Below are 23412 nucleotides of genomic sequence, written 5' to 3'. Positions count from 1 at the left end.
GACTAGGAATCCCACCCAAGTGAGTTGGTGAAACCACCCCACGGACTCTCCACTTTGGACTCTGAAAGGGCATCACGGGTGTATTTTGATAGAAAATAAACGAAAGCCTCGGGTGTGGATGCTCAGCCAGATATAAACAAGGAAGAGAATTAGCCGTAACGGACTTAGTGGACATTGCGGCCCAGGGCCTCTTGCCAGCTGCCGACCCCTCCGTAGGAGCCCTTCTCAGGCTCCTGTCCCCCTTCAGCGAGATCCAAGGTCACCGGCAAGGCAGGGACCAGCCTCCGAACGCGAACGCCAGGCTCCTGCACGTGCTGTGGGCTCCCTTGACTGGGACGCTCGCCACCTGGACGTGGATTTCCAGGGTCCACGCGCTCTGCGTCTCTCGAGCCCCAGCCCTGCGTGTGTTCTCAGCCCGAGGCCGCGCTGGCAAGCACGGTGCAGCTCAGAGGCCCTTCCCGTGGACAGCACGGGCCAGATGCCGCCTGCTCTGCATTATGAAATCCTCGTCCTAAAAGAAAGCAAATGTGCGAGCCAGTTTGCCAGAGGAAGGAAGTTTGCTGCCGGAGTCTGATTGTGTTAAGATGAAATGGTGTGAAGATAAAAGGGTGATACCCCCTCCCTCGGACTCTCCGATTGCTGCCCAGACCAGGCAGGACTCAGGGGACCACTTTGTGGCCAGAGATTCCAGCGGTTGGTGTTTCCTCCCCTTTGTCCTCGTGTAGAACTGAGCTGGGGCCCCGCACCACTGAGATGTCGTGAGCTCAGCGAGGGGTCGTTCCCTCTGGCCACTGACAGGGAGCGGGCGTCTGTCCCCTGCAGTGCTCGGGACAGAGGGACCTTTCCAGACGGGCTCCCAGAGCTGGTACCAGCGGGGCCAGGTCAACCTGCAGACCCCGTCCCCGGCCCCCGGCCCCCGGCCCCCGGCCCCCACCCTGCAGGGGTTGGAAGGGAAGCGCTGTCCTCTCCCCCCTGCACCCCTCCCGTCTCAGAGTGACTCTGTGTTGGGTAATTGCCTGGAGTCTCCGCTTACGTCTGGGCGACAGGAAAGTTGTTGTCGGGTGGTTATCTGTGAGGCATTGTGCGCACACAGAGCGGGTCTGTGCAGGAGCTGGGCCTCCCCTGACCCTGACCCTGACCCTGAGCTGGCGGGCAGGGCGACCCCACTTCCCGTCCCAGACCTCAGATGGGCCAGGCCGGGCACCTCCACTTCCTTCTCAACTGGCCGTCACCTGCCGCTCGAGTGCAAGATGAAATATCGTGGACGAGGCCCCAGTTTTTGAGTGAGAAAGAAGCAGTAAGTGCCTGACACCCCAGCGCCCGCTGTCCACGGAGGGTCACGTGACAAACACCATGTGCCTCGATGGCAGCTGGAAACTGTGCTCGGTTATTCCCAGCTCTCTTAGGGGCGGCCAGTGACCATTTAACACGTATGAGTTTTTGTACAGTTCATTTGTCTGAATGGACCTCGTGCGCAGAGTAACCCTACTTTTAAACGTAGACTGGGTCATTTGATCTAAGGCACAATATTAGGTTAGTCCTGCCCAAGAAAACTCACGGGTGGTGGGTTCTGGGGCGCGGCTGCCGTGGTCAGCGGTCTGCACCCATGGGGCCTGCGATGGGCAGAAATTCTGGAACCAGCCTGGGTGCAAGTCAGAACGAGCTTTGCCAGATTAGCCAGATTCCAAATGAAGCTCTGAGAAGTCATCGTCTATTCTTTCAGCACAAGTTCTTTGGGCTCCTGCCCTGGGAGTGGGCCGGCTGGTGCCCTCCACGGGGGATGCAGGAGGCTGTGAGGCCCCCGCCAGGCTAGGAGGCGGAGAAAGGCCCCCCCGAAGAGGTGACATCTCGGTAAGACATCTTGAGTAAGATTGGACCAGGAAACAGGGATGGGAAAAGCATCACAGAGGGGGCAGCCTGTGCAAAGACCCCGGGCCTGGCAGGACCTCGGCTGGTCGGGGAACTCGAAGCACGTCGGGGCGGCGGCCCCAAGCACGTCTCTCTGCGGAAGCAAATTAACATGGACAGTGGTCCGGCCAGTGAGAACGGGCAGGGATGGTAGGAGCATCGGCCGTGCCCCTAGCACGTGGGGAGCCGGACACGGAGGGCAGACAGCTCTGGTGTCCACAGCGAGCCCAGGAAGGAGGGAGTGTTCTCGTCGGAGGGGCTACATGAAGGCCGTGCCACTCGGAGCTGCTCAGAACCAGGTCTGAGAGTCTCTGCAGAAACGCCCGTCGGAGCCTCCATGTGGTCCTGGGGGGTCTGCGGGCTGAGGGCAGTCTCGCGAGGCCTGGGGAACTGCCCGTCCCAGCGTCCACGCCGGTCAGGGGACTTAACAGCTCGCAGCATCCGTGCTGGTTTCTGCAGCCCCGCATGTCTCCTCTCCAAGCTTGAGGGCGACCCCACTTCCCTGGGGGTCCGTCTCAATGACGCGCTTGTCCCCGGCGGGCAGAGGCCGGATTTGAGGAGAACGGGGTCCATGCTCGACAGCGTGGGCAGCGTAAAATCTGGCCTCCCAGCCTCCGTGCAGCTGCCTGCCCATCGCACCTGACGTGTGTTCTAAATAAACGAGGTGTGACGGCCATAAACCACCTCGTCTGGAATTAAAAACATTTCAGGTTTTCTTTTAGCACTTGTTTCCAGCCCTGTTTTTCTTCCACAAAAAAAAGCCGCTGGGGGCTTCCCTGGTGGTGCAGTGGTTGAGAATCCGCCTGCCAATGCAGGGGACACGGGTTCGAGCCCTGGTCTGGGAAGATCCCACATGCCGCGGAGCAACTGGGCCCGTGCGCCACAACTACTGAGCCTGCGCATCTGGAGCCTGTGCTCCGCAACAAGAGAGGCCACGATAGTGAGAGGCCCGCGCACCGCGATGAAGAGTGGCCCCCGCTCGCCGCAACTAGAGAAAGCCCTCGCACAGAAACGAAGACCCAACATAGCAATCAATCAATCAATCTTTAAAAAAAAAAAAAAAAAGCCGCTGGTGAGACGTTTCCCTGCACAGGGGAGGTGGCGTGGCCCCGAGCTGCCCGTGGAGCTGGCAGAGTCGTGGCCTCTGAGGTTTCTGAGTGTGACCCGGCATTCAGTCCCTGACCCTGAACGTGCTGCAGCTCTGTCGGGACGAGTGGCCCCGGGACACGGCCCCCGTCACGTCCTCGTCAGCGCCAGGCAGAGTCACAGGGCAGCCAGCCATGGGTCTCGGCAGCTCCACAAATGACAGCCCGGATCTGGGGACCCGCCTGTGCGTTCCGTCGTGCCACCTGCCCGTGCTCGCTGGTCTGCAGGACGGAGGCTCATCCGCTCGGAGGGCGTTTCACTGTCTCCGTGACCCGAATCTCCGGGCCCTGGGGGCCTGGGTCTTCTCCTGGGTGTAGGAGAGCTGACTTTCAAGCCATTTGTGAGTTGTAGTCTCTGTGGAGAAGTTGTGTCAACATTCAAGGCTGCAGACTCTCCAGGACACCCGGGTCTGGAGACACGAGACGTGGGCCGTCGGTCACGTGGTACCAACCTGGCAGCAACTAGAGACACAGGTCCCCGAAGGCCCCCGGGCACCCCGGCTCTGTGGCCACTTGCTGGTGCCCCAGCACGGACCCAGACCCCGTCCGTGTCTGGGTTCCGCCAGGAGTCTTGCTAAACCTTTTGTTTCTGGTCAGCGCCTCTAGGCTGTGACTGGGTCACTCCGGGCCCTGATCTAGGACTTGCGGCTGTCAGGACCGGGCTCAGCGCCCTGCTCAGGGTCAGTGTGAGGCTGGGGTGAGGCTCCAGGCATGTGTGTCTGAACCCACCGCCATGGCCAGGTTTCCACTCTGACCAGTGGGTTGTTGCATAGACAGCAGGCGAGAACCCCAAGGGTGGCCCAGCCACTTCCAGGACGTCGGTAGGTGCTCTCAGACCAAAGCGTGTCTGCTCCCTGAGCACTTGTCTCGGGGTCAGTCCTCCAGCTCCTGGTCCTGCCCCGCTCCCCCCGACCTCCCCTCTGCCCGCCTATCCTTCTCTCTCCCTCCCTGTCCTTCCCTGTCCCCCTCTGTCCCTCCGTGTCCCTCCCTCTCCCTCTGTGTCCCTCCCTGTCCCCCTCTGTCCCTCCCTGTCCCCCTCTCTCTCCCTCCCTGTCCCTCCATGTCCCTCCCTCTCCCTCTCTCTCCGTGTCCCTCCCTGTCCCTCCCTGTCCCCCCTCTCTCCCTCCCTGTCCCTTCCTCCACTCCCTCCGCCTTTCTCTCTGCTTCTGACACACACCACGCTTTAAATATTGATGAATCACTCAGCGCACAGCTTTCTGTGCTCTGAGAAACAAAGGTTTCTGTACTGGAAACTGGAATCCCTTTTTCCAGGCCCGTGACCGCTGGACCCTCGAGTGTCTGCGGTGGGGCTGACCCAGACGTAGCTCGGGAGGCCATTTCCTCCAAATGACAGCGTGTTTCCGTCTGCTCTGCTCTCCCCGCAGATGAAATCATGCACCACGACATCAGCCCACTCTGTGCTGCCGACATCCAGGACCAACTGCAGAAGCGCTTTGCTTACCTGTCTGGTGAGTGCGAAGGCAAGGGCGTGTGACGGGGGCGGCGGGGGCGGTGTGCTCGGCCAAGCGGTCGGCCTCCTGGTCCTCCGTGACCGCGTCGTGGGGCCTGGGGACAATCCGTGCGGTGCAGCCCGCCCCCCATGGCACTGATGCCTGTGACGAGGGCAGCTCAGGGCCGGCAAGTGCCGGCCAGGGGTCAGCTGGGTCCCCCGGGGGGCGCGGCCCGAGTGCTCCTGGCTGCAGTCTCCTGGCTTCCAGAGCTTTCCTGGGACGGGAGGAGGTGCAGGTGTGGCATACTCGCCGCCGTGCAGTGTCCAGGGCCTGGGGTCTGGCTTCTGTGGCTCCGCCTTCTGGGAGAAGCCCCTGGGGTGCCACCGGCATGGGCGAGGGGCTGGCACTGCCCACAAGCCTGTTCTGGGGTCGCTCTGTATCTCCGGCCCCTGTCCACCTGCCACCCTCCCCTGGGATCCAGGTTCTGTCTCCACCCGGCAGGGACATCTTGCTGTCCTACCCAGCCGGCCGAGGTGTTGGTGCCTCGGGCCTGCAAAGGCCGTGACGGTTGCACGAGAGCAGTGCCTGGAGTGGGGTGGCCGCCCCTCCCTTGGGCAGGCCTGCCCACCAAGCCTCCCTGTGCTGTCCGTCAGGGGCCCGAGGACGAAGGCCCCCTGCTCACGGCCTTTCCCCTGGCCAGCAGGTTGGGGTCTCTCCTGAGCTCCGAGAGCCAGTCCTGCGCCCCCGGGCTCACCTGCCCGTCCCTTGGTGCCAGGAGCTGCTCCCCAGGCCGTGCCCTGTGTGGCTCTGGCCCACCTGCCCCCCTGCACATGGACCCGCGGTGTCGCTCTGGGGTTTAAGTGCCTCTTGAGGCCCGAGCCCCGTGAGCAGGAAAGCTGAGCCTCTGTGGTTTGTCAGCGGAGACGGCATCCTGCTCTTCCTGGAGGGACCACCACCGCAGGGGGCGCCCACCTCACGGAGGAAGGAGAGAGAGTGGGGTGTCCTTCTGAGAAACAAAAGTCCCCAACAGGACAGGGTCATGACCTTGACCTTCCTTCAGGTCTTCACCCGCTGCCCTCAGGAGGAGACCCCAGGGGGGCCCTGACCCCCAGACACCCCTCTTGTTATTCAGAGGCCGCCGGGTGCTCGGGGAGGGGGTTTTGCGCAAGTAACCACGGCCCCAGCCCGGCGGCTACAAGGTCGCTGACCACTGGGCCTCACAGGCCCCAGGTCCCCCAGCACACGGGGGGCCAAGGACAAGGGAGCTGATGTGACCAAGATACCCCCCCGCCGGCCTGGGCTGTGGGGGGGTGTCTGGAGGAAGGTGGGCGGCCGAGGGGGGCAGAGAGCGACCCCAGCCCTACAGCCACGGGAGGGGATTCTGCCAGCACCTGAGGGAGGCTGGAAGGTGACCCCGGGCTCAGGCGAGCCCACAGGCGGGTGGCAAGGCCCTGAGCTGAGGACCACCAAGCCTGCCGCCATCCCAACCTGCAGAGCGAGAGCCGACGGACCGGGTTGGTTCACGTCGTCAAGTCTGGGAATTGGTTAGAAGACAACACATCTTGAGCTTCAACGTCTGAAACAAAGCTGGACCGTCCTGGGTTTTTGCGGACACCCCGTGCGGGTTGGCCAAGCAGGGCCCGGTGGCGGGGGTGGCCCTCGTCCTCTCCATCCCTCTCCCGCCCGCCAGGACACCCAGCTGCCCACCTCCCAGCGTGAGGACGCCCTGGCCAGTTACCACGGTGCCCACCGCCTGCCCTGGACCAAACTGCCGTAACCTCCTGCCGGGGTGTCTGTGTGCGAAGGTCAGGGTGGCTGGCTTCGCAGCCCAGCACCGCTGACACTGGGGGGCCGGCTCTCCCGTGGGGCTGTCCCACATTGTAAGACATAGAGCAGCGACCCTGCCCTGCACCCACTGGAGGCCAGCACCCCCCAGAGTGACGACCAGAACTGCCCAGACGCTGCCAGTGGACACCAGAGCATGCTGGTGTGGACAGAGTGAGAGGTCTTCGGGGGTCAGCCGGGTCTGCCCTCGTAAGGGGCCCCAGGTGCTCGCCTGTATCAGGCTGTCTGACCAGCCTTGAGAGTCACGCGGCATCACTTCTGCCACCTCGGATGGGCCAGGCCAGCCTCGGTTCAAAGGGAAGAGGGAAGGACCCAGCCCCGGAGGAGCAGCGGTGGCCACCTCCTGCCGCCCAGGGCACCGGCCGGCCGCAGACCACGCCTGGCCTCACCTCCCGGCCTCCGCACTGCTGCGGGTCGTCGGTGGGACAGCTCGGCCCAGCCTCGCAGCCTGCATCTCCACGCCCGCCCTCCCGACTGCCTGGCCCTGGGGAGCCGTGCTCACCTTCCCAGATCCAAGGCCGCTGCCTCGTCTTCCCTCGGGAACTGCGTCGGGTGCGCCTCCCCTGGGAAAAGTGCCCCCCCGCCGGTTCCACCTGTGCCTCCCCACACACGTGCCGAAGGGATGACCCCCATCAGACGGGAACTGTCTGCCCGAAGCCGCCACGGGGCGGGCGGGCAGTCGGGCTGCAGCCTGATGGCACGTGCAGTGTTTAAATGCGCGTCGCGTCACCTGTGGAGCGTGGAAAACGTCCACGCCGTCAGGAAGGAAGCAGGATGCCAGCTTTCTGTTCAGCGCGGTCTGTCACACGCAAAAGCGCACGGAAGTGGGTTTGGGAGGAAACATGCTGCCGCGATGCTCCCGCGGTGGCAGAATAGCGGGTGCTTGTTTCAGCTCATCTCTTCATTCCAAATATTTCCATCGACAGCACACGTTTCTCTCATAATGAAAGACATGGAAGGGACTTTCCTGGTGGTCCGGTGGTTAAGACTTCACCTTCCAGTGCAAGGGGTGTGGGTTTGATCCCTGGTCGGGGAGCTAAGATCCCACATGCCTGCGGCCAAAAAAACAAAACGTAAAAACAGAAGCAATATTGTAACAAATTCAATAAAGACTTTAAAAATGGTCTACATCAAAAAAAAAAAAACAAAAAAAAAAACAAAACATGGAAAGTGAGTTTCATTCTGGAAAATGACTGTCCAGCTGAGACCTGGGAGCAGCCCCCGCGACCCCCGTGCTCAGTGCTGGTCTTCTCTCTCCCCAGGTGGGCGGGGGCAGGACGGCAGCCCCGTCATCACCTTCCCCGACTACCCGGCCTTCGGCGACGTCCCCGACAAGGACTTCCAGAATGTCATGACCTATCTCACCAGCATCCCCAGGTGCGTGTGGAAGGGTCACTCTGTTGTATTACAAGCAGAACTGGGTCCGTCCTCCAGAAAGGTAGGGAGACCTCCTCCGAGCCCACGGCCGTGCTGGGCGGTGTGGCACCCAGGAGCCGAGGGGCGGGGGGCTGATGCTGCCCGGGGGCCCCCCCTGGAAGGGGTGAGGGTGCGGACCTCCCGCCCAGCAGACGAGCGGCTGCCCCGCTAAGGCACTGGGGACGTGGGTGCCGTCAGACTCTCCCTCCGTCGGGTTTCGGAAGGCGGGTCACAGCTCGGTGAATTAAGTCTAATCTGGGAAACAGACCCGCAGCGAGTTTGACCGCCCGACACCTGTCCTACAGAAACTGCTGGTCAGTGTCGTCCCGTCAGCACCGATCGGTGCTGGGGGAAGGGGGAGACTGGGGGAGATCCTTCCAGATGTCTGCGGGGTGGAGCTGTTAAGCTGGGGGAGCCCTCCCGACGGACGTGGGTGGTGAAGGTCACTTGGCAGAGAGAGCCGGACGACGCGCCCTGGGTCCCACGGGGTGGGGTCTCTTGTTAGGCTTGGGTTAGGGTGGCCACCGTCTCCGTCCTTCTCTGTACCCAACTCGCTGGGCCGGGCTCCGGGTGGCCGAGCTGAGACGGGAGGTTCGGCCACTGTCCTGGGAGTGCGTGGCCTTCCTTAAGGGCCCCTTGGGCTGGCCGTGCCCCCTCGAGGGGCTTCTTGGGGGCTTGCGACCCTGCAAAGCATCTCCATTTGTCTTCTCCCTTGAAGTTACAGCCAGGAAGGCCATGGACAAGGCCCTGGACCTTGGGGGACGATGCTTGAGTAGGTTCGAGGGTCTGGAGAGTGGCGGGAAGGTGTACGCTGCCCACGTGGAGCGGCACAGGGGGTGTCCTTGGGGGAGGGGGACCCGGGACGGTGGGTCCAGCTCTCAGCGCGCCCAGCAGTGAGACGCAGAAAAGCCGCACAGCCTTGGCGGTGGGACACCGGGGACAGGCCAGCAAGAGGAGGGGCAGCTGCACTCGGCACCGGTTTCAGGCAGTCAGTGATTTAACAAGAAGACGGCGGGCGTTGGTGGCTGACCGTGGGCCCCCCCAGGGGTCTCACTGGCCCTCTGGGGGGCGGGCTTGTGGCCAGCTCCCCAGCTCCCCTCCATGACACGTCCCAGGGGTGGGCATTCCACGTCCAGGTGAGGCGTGGCCCTCCTCCCCCGCTCTGTGACCCCCCCACCCCGTGTCTCTTGTCCCCCTGTGGCCGGCTTTTCCCCCATCTCCCGTGGTCCCCAGGCCTGTCTCAGACCAGGCAGTGGAGCTCACGGTGCAGTGAGGTCCGTGTGGACGCTGCCCAGGGAGGGGTCCGAGTCACTGTTCTCAGTCCGACAGCCGTGAGCCGTGAGCGAGGCCGCCTGCGCTCCGTGGAGGTTTGTGCCCATGTCCGCGTCACAGCCCTGTGTGGAGCCGGCCGGGCGCCCGCCCGTCTTTGCTGAACCGCCGGTGGGCAGGGTCAGATGACTCAGGGGCATGGGCAAGGGCGGGCGGGCTCTGCGCTCGTCGAGGGGCCTGGAGACCCCCGTGGCCTCCTCGCTGCCACCTCGTCTCTGTCTCTTCCCCCTCCGGCCCCTGCGTAGGGACGTACGGTCCGAAGTCCTGCGGTTAGAAGCTGCCATGAGCCTTCTCCGTAGCTACAGTCACGGCCCTGCCGCCCCCGCCGAGGCGGTGGCCGGCCCTGGACTCGGTGGCCGGCGGGCGGCGTTGCCGCAGTGACCGGGCCGCTCAGTGCAGGCTGAACAAGGGCCACGGGGCTGCTCTGTGTGGTCTCCCACTGCCCACCTACAGTGGTTCGCTGGGGTGACCCTCCCCCCCGATTCGGTGGGGGAATCTCAGGTTTCAGGTCACTCTCGGGTTTGGAAAGGTCCGAGGTCCCTTTCTGTCCGGCAGTGTCAACAGCGGGCTCAGAGGTGAGCCTTCGCCCGGACGCAGCAGGCCAAGCCCTGTGCCCTCTCGGCCCCTCCCCGCCCCGGTCACCACTCTCGCTAGCGCTGCTGTTCCTCGGGCCTCCTGGCCTCGGGGCCTTTGCACTCGCCCCCTCGGCCCTGGTGGTTCCTCTTCGGGCTGCAGGCCCCCTCCTCTGGTGGGCCCTCCGTCACACCCGCCACCCCGGGCCCCGGCGCACTGGCCCCCTGGCTTCACGGGCTTACCTGCAGTGTCCCTGTTAGCTGACAGCGCGGCGTTGGTCTGTGTCTGCCCTGCACGCAGGTCCCAAGAGCAGCAGGTGGTTCCTTGGTAAATATTTCCTGGACAAATGGGCTTCGTCTGCAGAGAGCAAAGCCAGCTCAGGGGGTGAAGTCAGGCCGCGGCCTGGCGGGACTGAGGCTCCCCCCGCGTCCCTCACCGCCGCACACTCACCTCCCCTTCAGGTGGGACCAGCACCTGTGTTTCGCTCCTTCTTTAAGGGCTTCTCACCCCGGTGCAGTGGAACCTCTCCAAACCTTGGTCTCCAAGGTCACAAACAGAATCTGCCCTCGGATGCAAGGGCAAGAGACACGTTCCCCCTGAAGCTGAGGAGTGACGGTGGGTTCCTTGTACCTGGCGGGGCTATGGTGCTGTGGACCTGGCCACGGGGCCGGCTTGAGCGTGTGCAGCCCAGACCCGTGGGCTCTGTCTCCAGGGAGATGCATGCGGCGTGGTGGTCGGCGTGTGTCCTGTTCACGTCTCTTCCTCCTGACGGAGGATGGTGGGGGGTCCCGTGGCCCCGACGCCCTCTCACACAGGGTGAACCCCCGGCGGCAGCGCCCGACACCGTCCTTTCGCAGCTGGGCGCCGGGCCAGCAGGGGAGGGGCAGCTGCCCAGCAGGCTGTCAGGGAGGCGGGCAGGGGCCGCGTTCCGAGCCCTTGGCCGCAGCGCTGTTGGGCCGGCTCCTGGGGGTGTGGGGGGATCAGCCCCGAGCGAGGGCGGATTTGGGGGACCTCCTAAGGGTACGGAAGGGTGTCGCCCATCAGCTCACAGGCAGCTGCGTTTCCAGAAGATTCAATGCACGTCTCGGGGCGGGGGGGAGACACTCGGTGTCTGTGGGTCAAGCAGGGCCGGGCGCTGCCCTCCAAGGGCTCCCCTCCTGCGGGAACCCAGGGAGGGAGGGGCTGCCGCCTGGCGGACGCAGCCAGCACTGCCGGCCCCAAGAAAAGGGGGAACCCCCCCTGCCCCCCGCACGGGCCGGGCTTACCCTAGACGACCCGGCGCCGGCACGGCCTCCACGCGGGAGGGTGAGATCTGGGACCAGGCGCGCTGTAAGGTCAACGCAAATCACGTGGACAGACATCTCGTGCGGCTGCTTCTGAGAGACGCTGCCTCCTGCCGTCGGCCCCGAGCGTCCCTCTGTCCTCTGAAAAACACACCCTCCTGCGCGTAGCGCTCGTCCCGTTATTACACGCAGAGGACAGGAGCCCCAGGTTACGTCTGGTTCACAGTCGTGGGTCATCTCGAAACCTTACGCTGCCGGACGGCCCCCGTCTGGATGCACCGGATGCACATGAACTTGGAAATGCCTCCACAAGAGAAGCTGGGCTGCCTTGGTGATTTCTCAGCTGGCGGGTCCGCGGCCGCACCGCGGGGCTGGTCCTGGGAGCCCGTCGTGGCTCAGGGGCCAGCTTCCCACTCCGATGCCTACAACCCTTGCGGTTCCTCTGGGGCTTGATCACCACCATCTGCCAGGCCGGTGGGGACAAGTCCGAGGACATGTGACCGTGACCCCCAGGCCCTGCCCGAGGAGTGGCTGTGACCTCAGCAGAACTCCTGCCGGGGGTCGGGGGGTGCACGGGGGGTGCACACGGCAGAGGGAGCTGCTCAGGTCACCGCCGTGAGGATCGGCCGGTGCTGGACACACTTGGGACCTGGCAGGGAACAAAACAGGTAAAGTCCTGCATCTCATGGTCTCAGAAAATTAAACGGGATGCAAGGAGTGTGGGTTGCCAAAGAAGAAAAACAAAGCGAAAGGGGGTGAAGGATGGGGGGGCGGGAAGAGGGGAGCCCCCGCCGACGGTGACTTACGGGAGGTGAGGGGACCTCTGGCAGGGGGGATGGTCCTCACAGAACCCCCGGGAGGGGTCTCAGTCAGGGGGGATGGTCCTCACAGGACCCCCGGGGGGGGGTCTCAGTCAGGGGGGATGGTCCTCACAGGACCACCAGGGGGGTCTCAGTCAGGGGGGATGGTCCTCACAGGACCCCGGGGGGGTGTCAGTCGGGGGGACCTCAGTCACGGAGAGGGATCAGAGCCAGTGCAGTGAGTGTGGACACCTCCTTCCAGGATTTGCTCTCGGGGGGGGGGTGGGGAAATGGCCAGTGAGGGACGGGGGGGAGGCAGACGAGGTTTTCTTTTAAGATGAGGGAGATCACAGCATGCCTATGCTGATGGAAATTGCCCAGTAAAAAAAGAAAGATTGTGACCATTTGATTCACTTACACCTGCCGTGTGTCTCCATGCAGGGCTTGGGTCCAGCACCCAGTGAATGGCGAGCGAGTCACGGAGCCGGGATGCCGGGCTCCAGGGCCCCTCCTCCCGCGATTCTGAAGTCTCGGTCCCCCCCACCCCCCTCCACCTCTGACCCCCTCTCACCCCTCCCTGTGGCAAAACCGAAGTTTCCAAGCTGATCCTCCCCTCCTGGTGACGGCAGCCACCGGCGGCTTCCCCCGTGGGCGCAGGTGTACACACACACATGACATGCACAGGCACGTGCGTGCACTCACACACGCAAGGTCGTAGGGTCTTAGGGCTGCCAGCACTGAGACAGTAGGTTTCTGGCTGTTCTTTGAAGGACAGATTTAGCCGTCCTGGGCACCCTTCCACATGCAGTCCTGCAGGGTCCCTGGGGGCATCCCACACCTACCTGCCCTGGGCTTGGGAGATAACATCGCGAGGATCGCCTTCCTGCACAGCTGCCGTCCCTCCCCAGCCCGGTGACGACGCAGCTCAGGGGCTCCTAGATTACTTGACGCCGATAAGGACGCTGACTTTCCATGGACCCGGGTCGGATCACCCAGCTGCTCGGGAGGCAGAGGCACATCTCCCGTCTGGCTTCGAGGCGGGCCACGTTCACCCCGAGGGGCGGTGCACGCAAAGAGGTCACCCACACGCAGGCGTGCATCACACACCATGCACACTTACACACACAGGCGTGCATCACACACCATGCACACTTACACACACAGGCGTGCATCACACACCATGCACACTTACACACACAGGCGTGCATCACACACCATGCACACTTACACACACAGGCGTGCATCACACCATGCACACACACACAGGCGTGCATCACACACCATGCACACACAGGTGTGCATCACCTCACACGTGTGCACGCAGCTGTGCACCACAGACCACACACGTACACACACAGGTGTGCATCACACCATACACATGTACACACAGGTGTGTATCACACACCATGCACACTTACACAGGTGTGCATCGCACATCACACGTGTGCACGCAGGTGTGCATCACAGACCACAGACACGAACGCTCATACGTGCATAGGAGCGGGTGTGCACACCACACGCAAGCATGCACACCACACGCGTGCACACACGTGCCCCCCACATGCAGCTGTGTGGACTACGTGACGGGGAAAGGCAGCTCGCACGGGGATGGAGCAGGGTTGTAAATGCCGTTCTGAGGCTCCCAGCCGCGCGCTCGGGACACGCCTAATGCAAAGCCCTGCGGCGAGGCCGCCTCTCGCCCGGCCTTCAGCCCCTGGCAGCACCTCACTTCTCGCTGTGGCTGTGATTTCCATGTGAATTTTCAGTCGACTTTTGAATATAAAGATAGAAAATGTGGCATGAACGTGTCCCGAGCAATTCAAACGCATACATGGAAAATCGTTAGCTTTCACGCTCCCCACAGGAAACCACAGTTAAGCCTCTCGCTCCGTCCGTGTGCAAATGCGCCCCCGCGAGACAGGACAGCGCAGCCCCTTCCTGGCCGACGGCGTGTGGCAGGCGTCCTCGTCGACGGCGCCCTGCCCGTCCTTCGGCGGCTGCGCTGCAGCCCCGGGTGTGGATGGACCGGGCAGGGGAGCCCCAGCCTGTGGCCACCACCCCTCCGCCTCCTGCAGCCTTGCCCCCCACGTGGCAGGTGTGGTGCGTTCTGAGGCCGGACACCTTGAAGGTGATCCCGTTTGTAACAGCTCTCAGGCGCCCTGGCCGGGGCTGATCCTTCCCCGCGGCTCGCGTAATTAGCGAGTAAAGGGCCGTTCTTGCCGTGTGCTGTCCATTTGCTGTCCAGTGGCCTGGCTCAGCCCGTTGCCCCACGTGGCCTGAAGCTCAGGGACCCCTGCCCGCTGGGGCAACCTGTCCACAGGGGTCCTGTCTCTCTGTCCTCCCGATCTTGTTCTCCTGGGGAGCCAGAGGCTACCCGGCTCAGACCTCTTCCTTTGTTGTAATGATCTTTCTCTGTCACCACCGTCAAGTGTGACAGCCACTGGCCACGTGTAGCCATTTAAATTGAAACTAAACGTCAAAGCTCAGTTCCTGGGCCGGGCTAGCCGTCCTGCAGTTCCCAGGGGCCAGTGGCTGCCACATCGGGCAGCCCGGAAGTGGGATGTCCCCACCTGTTGGGCACGCGGCTGCGATGGGGCGGCATCCAGCTAACAGCGGCCATGCCCTTCACCTGTGGGGGGAAGGGCGAGAGACCCGCCCAGGAGGAGGGGTGCGGCCCTGCCCTGCTTGGGAGCAGCGACAGGTCCCCGTGAGGGGAGCCCAAGAGGGGTGGGCGTGGGCTTGGGGAGCCCCTCCCTCGCTGCCGTCAGAGCGCCAGGAGGCACCCAGCAGCTCGTGCACATGGGGGGTCGCCACGCCCAGAGGCCTCCTCATCTAGGGTTTCAGCTCCGGGTGCAGAGGACGTGCCTGAGGCAGCCCCGGGCGCAGCAGAGTCGGGACAGCGGAGCGGCTGGGTCTCAGGACCCACTTGGAGGGCAGGAGCCAGACGGCAGGCAGCTGGGGCTGCAGCAGCAGCGTGGAGCCTCTGGCAGGTGACCAGGTAGCAGGGGTTCCGGACTTGCCGAGGTGGTGCTGGCGTCTTCATGCCCTCGGGGGAGCAGTTCGCTCTGTTACAGAGAGGCGGCCGATTGTGTGTATGTGCACGTGTGTCTTTTTTTTTTTAATGTATTAAGGAAGCTCTGTGCTTGGTGGGTTTTTCCCCCAACATAATTCTCTAGCTGTGGGAAAATACACGTACTTCTCGCCGTCCTAACTGTTTCCGAGTGCGCAGCTCAGTGGTGTTACACGCACACTGCCGTGCGGCAGACTCCAGAATTCGCCGTCTTGTAGAACGGAAGCTCTGTCCCCGTGAAACGCTCCCTCCCCTCCCCTCCCCGAGCCGTGGGCCCCACCGTCCACTTTCTGTCTCTGTGAATCTGACTCTTCCAAGGACCTCGGTGAGTGGAATCAGACCGGATCTGTCACTCTGGGGTGGCTTATGTCACTGAGCATCATGTCCTCAAGGTTCACCAGTGTGGTAGCAGGTGTCAGGATCTCCTTTCTTTTTAAGGCTGAGTAATTCTCCATTGCATGGATTGACCACATTGTGTTCATCCATCATCTGTTGGAGGAGGCTGTGTTTCGAGATAGATTAAAATCAGTCTTTGAAAAACATGTACATACTCCAGTTTCCTTCTGTGCCAGGTGGGTCCCTGTAGACGGGGCACGGGGCTGCACGTTGACCTCTTTGTTGTCTAAGAGAGACCCTCCTACTACTGCACATGCGTCGGTTCAAACAAGTCTTGAGTATGTTCACGTTGATGTTGATGTGGAAAAAACAACTCAAATATAAAGAACAAAAAATGCAAGTTTTCAGGCTCTTTGGAGAAATCCCTGTGTTTTTGTAAGAGGTGGACTGTTCCCTTTGGGTCCTGAGGAAGAGGTGACAGCCCTGCTGTGAGGTCAGCGCTCCCTGGCCTGTCCTGCTCTCCCCTGTGTGCGTCTGACCCTGACGGGGCTGCTGTAGCCTTGAGAACAGATATGGTACTGTTGTTACGAAGTGTGGGAGAGTTCTTTAAAAGGGTCTGACGTTTTTCTTGCCGTTGTGCTTTCTGGGATGAAAAGCTGACCAGCATTAAGAAAACCATATTGCACACGTGATATGATAACAGGTGCAGCTTTTGAATCACAAGAAGAGGGAAGAGACAGCCAGGAAAGAAAGGCTCAGGCTTGAATGCACAGGGCTACATTCAAAGTCACGGTGTTTGAACCTGGCAGGTAAGTCACAGGCAGAGAGGAAACGGGCTACGGCATCTCGCTTACAAAAGGAAGACAGGGAAATAAAATCTTTGTAACATTCGCAACCTCTGTAGACCAGGGTCAAAACATGGGATGAAAAGAGAGAAGAAAGGGCAAAGAAGTACAGTCAGGTGGGGTAGCGGGGGCAGTCAGGAAGGTGGGGCAGGTTCTGCCTGAACCCATGTGTTCTACAAGCCAGGCGGTGCCCCCCGACCCCCAGCTGCAGCCTCCACCCGTACCCCAGCCCCCTGCCTGGCCTGCCCACCCCCTGCCCACCCCGCGGGCTGGCACAGCCCCAGGGCCCACCTGCTTGGCCAGGGCCCCTGGAGGAGGTGGGACCTTCTCTCCCACGGGCCCCTGGCGGTGCACTGCCCTGCCACCTGCCAGGCCGGTCTGGGATGGATGCCAGCCTGCCGGCGCCTCCTTCCAGGGCCTGCCTGGCCCGCTGGCCCCCGTTGCTGGGCTTGTTTCCCCCGCCTGGTGTCACGCCTAGCTGGCCTCTGTCCAGGTGGCCCTGAGAACGCTCACCCTCACCCCAGCCGTGGTCCTTCCCACCGGGAGCTCCGCGCGGGCCGAGCAAGGCCAAGCCGGGCCTGGTGTCCCCGCCTGTCGTGCTCTGTGATGCGTTGGGTCCGAGAACAAGATGCAGCCACGCGGGAACTGGTCAGGGTGACGCCGGGTGACCGCGGCCTCACTGCGGGGACCCACCCAGCCCAGCCCTTGTTCCCGGGCTCCCGCCCAGCGAAGGGGAGGTCAGACCACCGCTGACCGTGCCTCAGGCCACCCGGGGCCACCCCGAGGAGCTGGCAGGCCTGGGGTGTTAGAGAGGACGCCAGGCCTGCGCGAGCTCTGGGCCTTTTTTGATTGTTTGGGCCAGAAGTGAGCTCATCAGCCCCACCCAGCGGCCGGGCAACCACCTGCTGGCCCCTCCGAGCGGCTGCTGGGACCTTGCTGACCCCAGCCCTTGCTGGGCTGATGTCTGTGCGTCCACAGGGCCGCGTGGCTGCAGTTTCTGGATTACTTGCTCCAGCCTCCCCCGCTGCCACCACCCTCCGCGCAGTCACCCCGGGGCCTGGCGCACGAGGGACCCTGGGCGCCGGCCTCGTGCACAACCTGAGCGTCAACCACCCGCCCTCTCCCCTGGGCGTGTGAGGTCACGGACGCGGGAGACGGGCCGACGGGACCCTCCTTAGCGCGGTGGAGGGTGGAGTGACGGGCCCCCGGGGTGCTGAGCCCTGGATCCTGGGGGCTGGGCGGATCACACGGCCTTGCTCTGGGGCTGCAGTCATGTGGACAGAGGGGGCCTTGGAGGGTCCCTACGTCCTTACATAAGGTGCCTTCTGTTACGCCTGTGTGCCTCTGAGCCAGCGTTCCCGAAACGTGGTCAGAGACAGGAGAGGGGCAGGGAGGAGAGCTCTGGTGGCCCCGAGCCAGGTGCTGGTGCACGGGCGTCGTCACCGTCAGCCTCGGGGGCCGGGTCCCCTGCGGAGGAGGGGCCCTGCCTGGCCCCACACAGGAGGCAGCCCAGGGGTGGGCGGGAGGGAGGGCGGCTTTATCCCGCAGGGCGGACTCGGCCTGGGGGGTCTGTGCTCCCCAGCTGTGTGACTCCCGGGCGGACGACTTAGCCTCTCTGTGCCTCTGGCTCACTGTGAGGAGTGAAGGAAGAATAGCCCCAGGCTTCAGTGCAGTGCCTGCGGGGTGGGGGGGGGGACCCAGGCGGGGCCTCGGCCACACCTTCCGTCGCACGACCCCAGTGGGCACCTGCGGGGCTGCAGGCGGATGACCGCAGAGCCCGGGCCTGAGTGTTTTCATTCGCCGGGAGCCGGGAGCTGCCGGCCCGCCCGCTGCCTCGCTGGGAAACCCGGCTTCCGGGACACGTTTTTGTGGAGCCAGTGAGTTCCTCGCATTTCTCTTGAAATTCTCTTTGTGTCGCTGGCGCCTTTGCCTCCTCATCGCGTTTGCTGTCAGCGCTGCCCGCTGAGGTCGTGACAGAGGCTTTGACGTCGCAGACTTTTTACCGTAAGGCTTTCAAATGCGCAGAGCGAGTTAAAGACCCCAAGGGACGGGGGTGGCAGGGGGACGTGAAGTGATGCGGGCGGTGGGGCGCGAGACCCTGGGCCGCGTGCTCCGGGAGTGGCCAGGCCACCGGCCCTGCTCGTGCGTGAGCGTGACAGGCCGCCGAGGGCAGCGGGGTCAGCGCAGGGGCCACGGGAGCACGTTCCGGGCCCAGAACCACAGCTGACACCCTGAGGCCTGTTGTGGGGTCACGGGGTGACGGGGAGCCGGGCCGCGCTCCTGGTCCCCAAGCGCCCGAGCTGTGTCTCGGGGGAAGGGAGACGGCCGCACAGCCGCCGCCGCTGGATAGAGCGCGTGGCGGGCTTGCCGCCATCGTCAGGCTTTGCTCTCGCGGCAGCCCCGGAGGTGGACGCGGTTCGGGTCCCACTTTTGCTTCTCGGCTGAGTGGCCCGTCCAGGTGGCGCCGAGGAACGGCCCGGCCCGGCTTGTGGTGCCAGGCCCGTGTCCCCCGCGCGTGACGCCCGCCCCTGGGCCGTGCTCCTCTCGGTAGCCCCCACGGGCGGTGGGCCGGGAGCGCGTCTCAGCCCCCTGTGCCGGCGGGGCCCGTGCCTGGCAGGGTGGCCGCCTGCTCAGGGGAAGCGAGTCTCTTCCACCTTAGGAAGAGTGAGAGCCAGGCGGCTGGGCCCGAGCGCGGACCGCAGGGCAGCTCCCCTGTGAGGCGGAGGGAGGGTGGGGAGGCGGGCAGACACAGCCTGTGGAGAAGCCGCTGTGGTTGGTGTCGTCAGGGGACCGCGTGGGGCTTGTCCCCCCAGGGGAGGGGCCGCCGAGAGGGGCAGTCTCAGCGGAGCACCAGCGAGTGGACGGGGCGGGGCCCACGCGGCCGCCCGATGCGCTGCCTTCTCGCGCCGGGCCGGGGCCGCGGCTGAGCCCCGGGTCCCATGGCCAAGGCTGGGAGGGCTCAGAAGCCCGCCTGGGGCTGCCCAGAGGAAAGCGTGTGCCCGTGACACCGAGGAGCCCCGGGCTCCTGACCGCCCAGGCCAGAGCCAGGACCAGGCTTCGGGGCCGTCTCAGCTTCAACTGCCCTGCCCGCCCAGATCAGGCCCTGGGGCCGCCGTCCGTGTGGAGCGCCTGCTGCCCGGCATGGGGGGTGCGGGGCAAGGCGGCTGTGATCCCAGGTACCTGGCGCTTAAGCCCGAGTGGTAAACAAAATAAAACTTCCCTCCGTGAGAGCTGAGCCCGATTAGAAGACAGTTCTGTCGGGGGCGCCGTGTCGGCCCCGAGACCGTCATCGACCTGGCTGTGCGCACTCTGACGTCAGCAGCAGAAAGCAAAGCTGACATCTATTTGTGCTTTTGCCCGGAAGTCCTATACTGTCTCTGGACCAGGTGACCCTGAACAGGTGGAGCCTTTCACTCTCAGGTGTGCTGACACACAGCGGGGCACACGCACAGGCGTGACCCTGTGTGTCTCCGTCACCGGTGCTGCTCTGAGACAGAGCATTTGGGCTGCTTCAGCTCCGACTTTTGTTACATGACGTTCCCAGCTGGCAGAGCACCGCCGCCAGCCGCATAATTTATATGTGCCCCGTGTGTTTCTGGTTTTCATTTAAACCGTTGGCGTGTTCAGAGACTTGGAAATTAGCCATTCCGGTCAGAGCCTCAGCCTGCTTTCTCATCCCTTCCGCGCGGCTTGGCTGGCGTGGGCACTGCCGCCCCGCAGTTGGCTCACAGCGGCGGGCTTGTCCAAGGGGAGAAGCCTCTTGGTCTCCGCAGTGACTCAGACGCCGCGGCAGGCCGAGTGGGGACGGGGCTACCGTTACCGGGCGCTCAGCGTCTTTCTCACAGATGCCGCCGCCGCGAGAAGCCTCGTCTCGTCTCCCGTCCCCAGCGGGCGCTCGTGCACCTCCGGGCGCCTCGCGGGTTTTCTCCCCGAGCTGTGGCCGTGCCTTCAAGAGCGATTTTGTGTCGTGGATGAACTCGGGGACCCCAGATGCTGGGACGAGCGTGACGTGTGGGCCATAGGCTCACTGTGAAGGGCTGGGCCGGCCGGCCCGCTTGGAAGGGAAGATGACCAGCTCTGACTGGAGCAGCTTAGGCTGCAGGAAGCATGGGCCCTGCCTGCCTCTCTGTGCCGTGAGCGGGTTGGTGTCAGGCTGGGAAATGAACAACACAGAGTCTGTCCGTCCGTCTCGGGTCAGAGCGAGCCCTGGAAGGCGCCCGCGAGCTCAGGGAAGCCCTGCAGGTGGCTCGATGCTTTCCTGGCACGCGGTGCCCCTTGCAGTGTGGAGCAGCGTGCGGGTCACAGGAGACCCTCGGAGCCGGTCTGCCCCGAGCTCTTCCCAGGGATGGACGGCAGGGAAGGCCCGTCCTCCAGCGGCACACTGAGCACGGCTCTCTCCTCCTTTCAGCCTGCAGGATGCTGGCATCGGGTTCATCCTGGTCATAGACCGCAGGCAGGACAAATGGACCTCGGTCAAGGCGTCCATCCTGAGAATAGCGGTAAGTGTCGGTACCGCGCCCGTGACCCCCACCCCCTCCTCCTGGGCGGGCGACGCGGCCGTTCCTGCCTGCTGGCACTTTGGGTTCTGGCCTGTGCCGCTCGGTGGGGCGCCAGCTCGGGGCGCTAGCCTGGGGCCTGGGGCAGGGCCAGCCCACACCTCCCTGGGTTCCTCGAGCTGCTAGCACACGTGTGCGTGCACGCCTGTGCACGTGTGCGTGCATGCCTGTGTGTTCTCAAGTGGGTTAACGCTCAGGGGCTGTGTTATATTTCACCAGCTGGTTTGTTTCTGACGCTGAGTATGTGAGCTGCTCAGGGCGCACCGTGCAGTCGTTCTTGAGGGGGGATGAGTGTCACGGGAACCTTCAGGCTACACGTTTGGGATTATATTGAACAGCTTTTCTTATGTGACTTCCTCCTTCTAAACGGGCTGTCTCTTTAGTCTTACGACTAAGTCAGACTAGTAGCCGTCCTTGGTGGCCCTCATGGCCACGTGGAGACCCTCCTGGTCCGCAGACTGCCGGCGGAAGAGCCGCTGGTCTGCGGTGCTGCTGTGCTGTGTTTAGCCGTGGGAACAGCTGAAGAGGGAAGCTGAAGTCAGCAGAAAGCCCCCAGTCTTATTTTCAGCAGTGGCTTCGCCCCTGCTCCCGAGATGGGTGCGGAGCGCTTCTCCCCAGGCTGAGTTTCCCCCTCCCTTGCCACCCCACAGCCAGAGGCCCGGAAAGTGTGCTGGTCTGCAGGCAGAGTGGCCCCGAGCGCCTGTGGGTGGGGTGACGGTCCCCCGGGCTCTTGTTCTGGGTCTTGTCCTGGCCTCCGAGGGGCTGATGCCGTGCTGGGGCCTGGCTGGGGCGGGAGGACTGATCCCTCCTCCCTTCAGGCTCCGTGTCTGCCCCGACGCTCACGACCGACAGGGTCCTGTGCAAACCCGTCCTGGGGCTGCCCAGTCCCCGCTTCGTCCTCCTGACAAAGCGGCTCCCTCACCCCCCTGCTCCCGCTCCCCGCCAGGCACACACGCTCTACGTCACTGTTTGTCTGCAGCAAATCAAAACACTTCAGGACGCTTCAAAAGAAGCGTGTTCACATAGTATATAAATGTTTCATCGTGGGCTTTCCTTTGTTTTTAAATCCTTAGAAACTCACAGAGGACTTTGATTTGCCACCAACAGCCAGCATGTCCATTTCGTTATTTTAAATTTTAGAATAAATTTGCGCATGATGTCACCTGACAGCCCAAATTAAGGATTAAATTGTAAAAGCCACTTGGGTCAGATGCACAAAGGACTTAACAACACATTTTTCTTGAATCAATAACTCAGTAAATTAGTCCTGAGCTGGTTGCCAAGAAGTTTCCAGCCAAGTGTGCTGCTGTTTTAAAAGGTAACACTGTTACAATAACAACATTTTCGAGTCCAGTAATCTGCCCAGTTCTTTTGCGTTTATCTGTCAGTGGTTTGAACCACCGCCCAGGCATGTCGTGGTGTGCACGGGCGTCTGAGGCAGCCGCTTTGCCGTGATGGTCACGGGCATCCCCGTGGGGTCCAGGCCTTGCCACACGCCACACCCCAGGGGGCCCTCACCCAGAGCCACGGTGTCTGCCACTCATCCCTCCATACCCGCCCCTAGTGCCCCTCCCCCAGCCCTGGAGCAGGGCTGCACTCAGTCCCTGCCTGGCCTCCCTTCCTGGGAGGGTACCCTCATTCTCTGTTTGCACGCCGTGGTCCCTCGAGGCCACGGCCAGCCCTGTCCGCCTTTGTGTGGCCGGCACCCAGCCCGGGCCCAGGCGAGACAGGAGCACTGTGAATATCTCTCGAGCTGATCAGCCACTCCTGGTCAGATAATAAGAGATTCTCCAAACGCAGTATTGTTTTCTAAGAAACAGATACATTATTTTTAAAACCTGAGTAATCATCGAGATCACCAGTGGCTCAGGGTAGACCTGTTGTAGGGTCAGGCTGTCCCGTGGCCGAGTATAAACATAGTTTTACTCTTCATCCAGTTTTTGTTTTTTTTTTTTTTTGGCTGCGTTGGGTCTTTGTTGCTGCGCACGGGCTTTCTCTAGTTGCAGCGAGCAGGGGCTACTGTTCGTTGCAGTGCATGGGCTTTTCACTGCGGTGGCTTCTCTTATTGCAGAGCACGGGCTCTAGGCGCACGGGCTTCAGTAGTTGTGGCACACGGGCTCAGTAGCTGCGGCGCGCAGGCTTAGTTACTCTGCGGCATGTGGGATCTTCCAGGACCAGGGCTCGAACCCGCGTCCCCTGAATTGGCAGGCAGATCCTTAACCGCTGCAACACCACGGAAGCCCCTGCATCCAGTTTATAATGAGATGAATTTCTGAAGAGAGCTGGCTCATCTTCGAAACTTTGTGAAAATCATAACTGGAAAGTTAGAGTTTTCATGTTTGCACTGATTCTTATACAATAAAAATATAAATTTTTCTCCTATAAGTCTTAGGGTTCCCCAATACTGCCTTGGAACAGCCCAGAAGTTAGCACTTTTCAGCAGAATTGTCAAAAATTCTCTTTGAACTCCAATGGTTTTTGTTACAAGAATTCACTGATCGTATTAATGCCAAAAGTTCTATTTATATATTCAACACATTGATTGAGACCTTAATGTGTGCCTGGCACGGTAGGAAGTGCTGGGGACAGGGGAGCATAGCAAGAAATGTGTAGACTGGTGGAGTGCAGATGGCCGACATTGTGACCAGATGCCGGACACACACACAGGGGCCCCGGAGACGGGGCAGGGAGGCCACAGGGGGCGGGGACACCGCGAGCCGGGCCTTGCCGCTCCTGCACCGTGTGCCCCTGTGAGCTAGGTGCGGGGTCCGATCTGCACCCCGGCTCCGTGGTGGGGACAGAGCTGGCACCTTGTCCCCGTGCAGGGGGGCGGGAGGGGACAGAGCTGGCCCACG

General features: G+C 62.7%; 1 protein-coding gene across 14 annotated transcripts in view; it reads left to right on the top strand.

The window, feature by feature from the left end:
- MCF2L (MCF.2 cell line derived transforming sequence like) overlaps positions 1-23412 on the top strand; it is a 130488-nt gene that overhangs the window by 75830 nt on the left and 31246 nt on the right. For all 14 annotated transcript variants that reach the window (XM_057533011.1, XM_057533012.1, XM_057533016.1 and 11 more), the window contains 3 exons: positions 4439-4522; positions 7612-7726; positions 20410-20500. In XM_057533011.1, the coding sequence (XP_057388994.1) occupies positions 4439-4522; positions 7612-7726; positions 20410-20500 (290 nt within the window). The remainder of the gene's footprint in view (positions 1-4438; positions 4523-7611; positions 7727-20409; positions 20501-23412) is intronic.

This window comes from Balaenoptera acutorostrata, chromosome 18 (genome assembly GCF_949987535.1).
Source record: "Balaenoptera acutorostrata chromosome 18, mBalAcu1.1, whole genome shotgun sequence".
Classification (NCBI taxonomy): Eukaryota; Metazoa; Chordata; class Mammalia; order Artiodactyla; family Balaenopteridae; genus Balaenoptera; species Balaenoptera acutorostrata.
The sequence above is the reverse complement of the archived record's forward strand: the minus strand, read 5'-3'. Positions and strand labels throughout refer to the sequence as shown.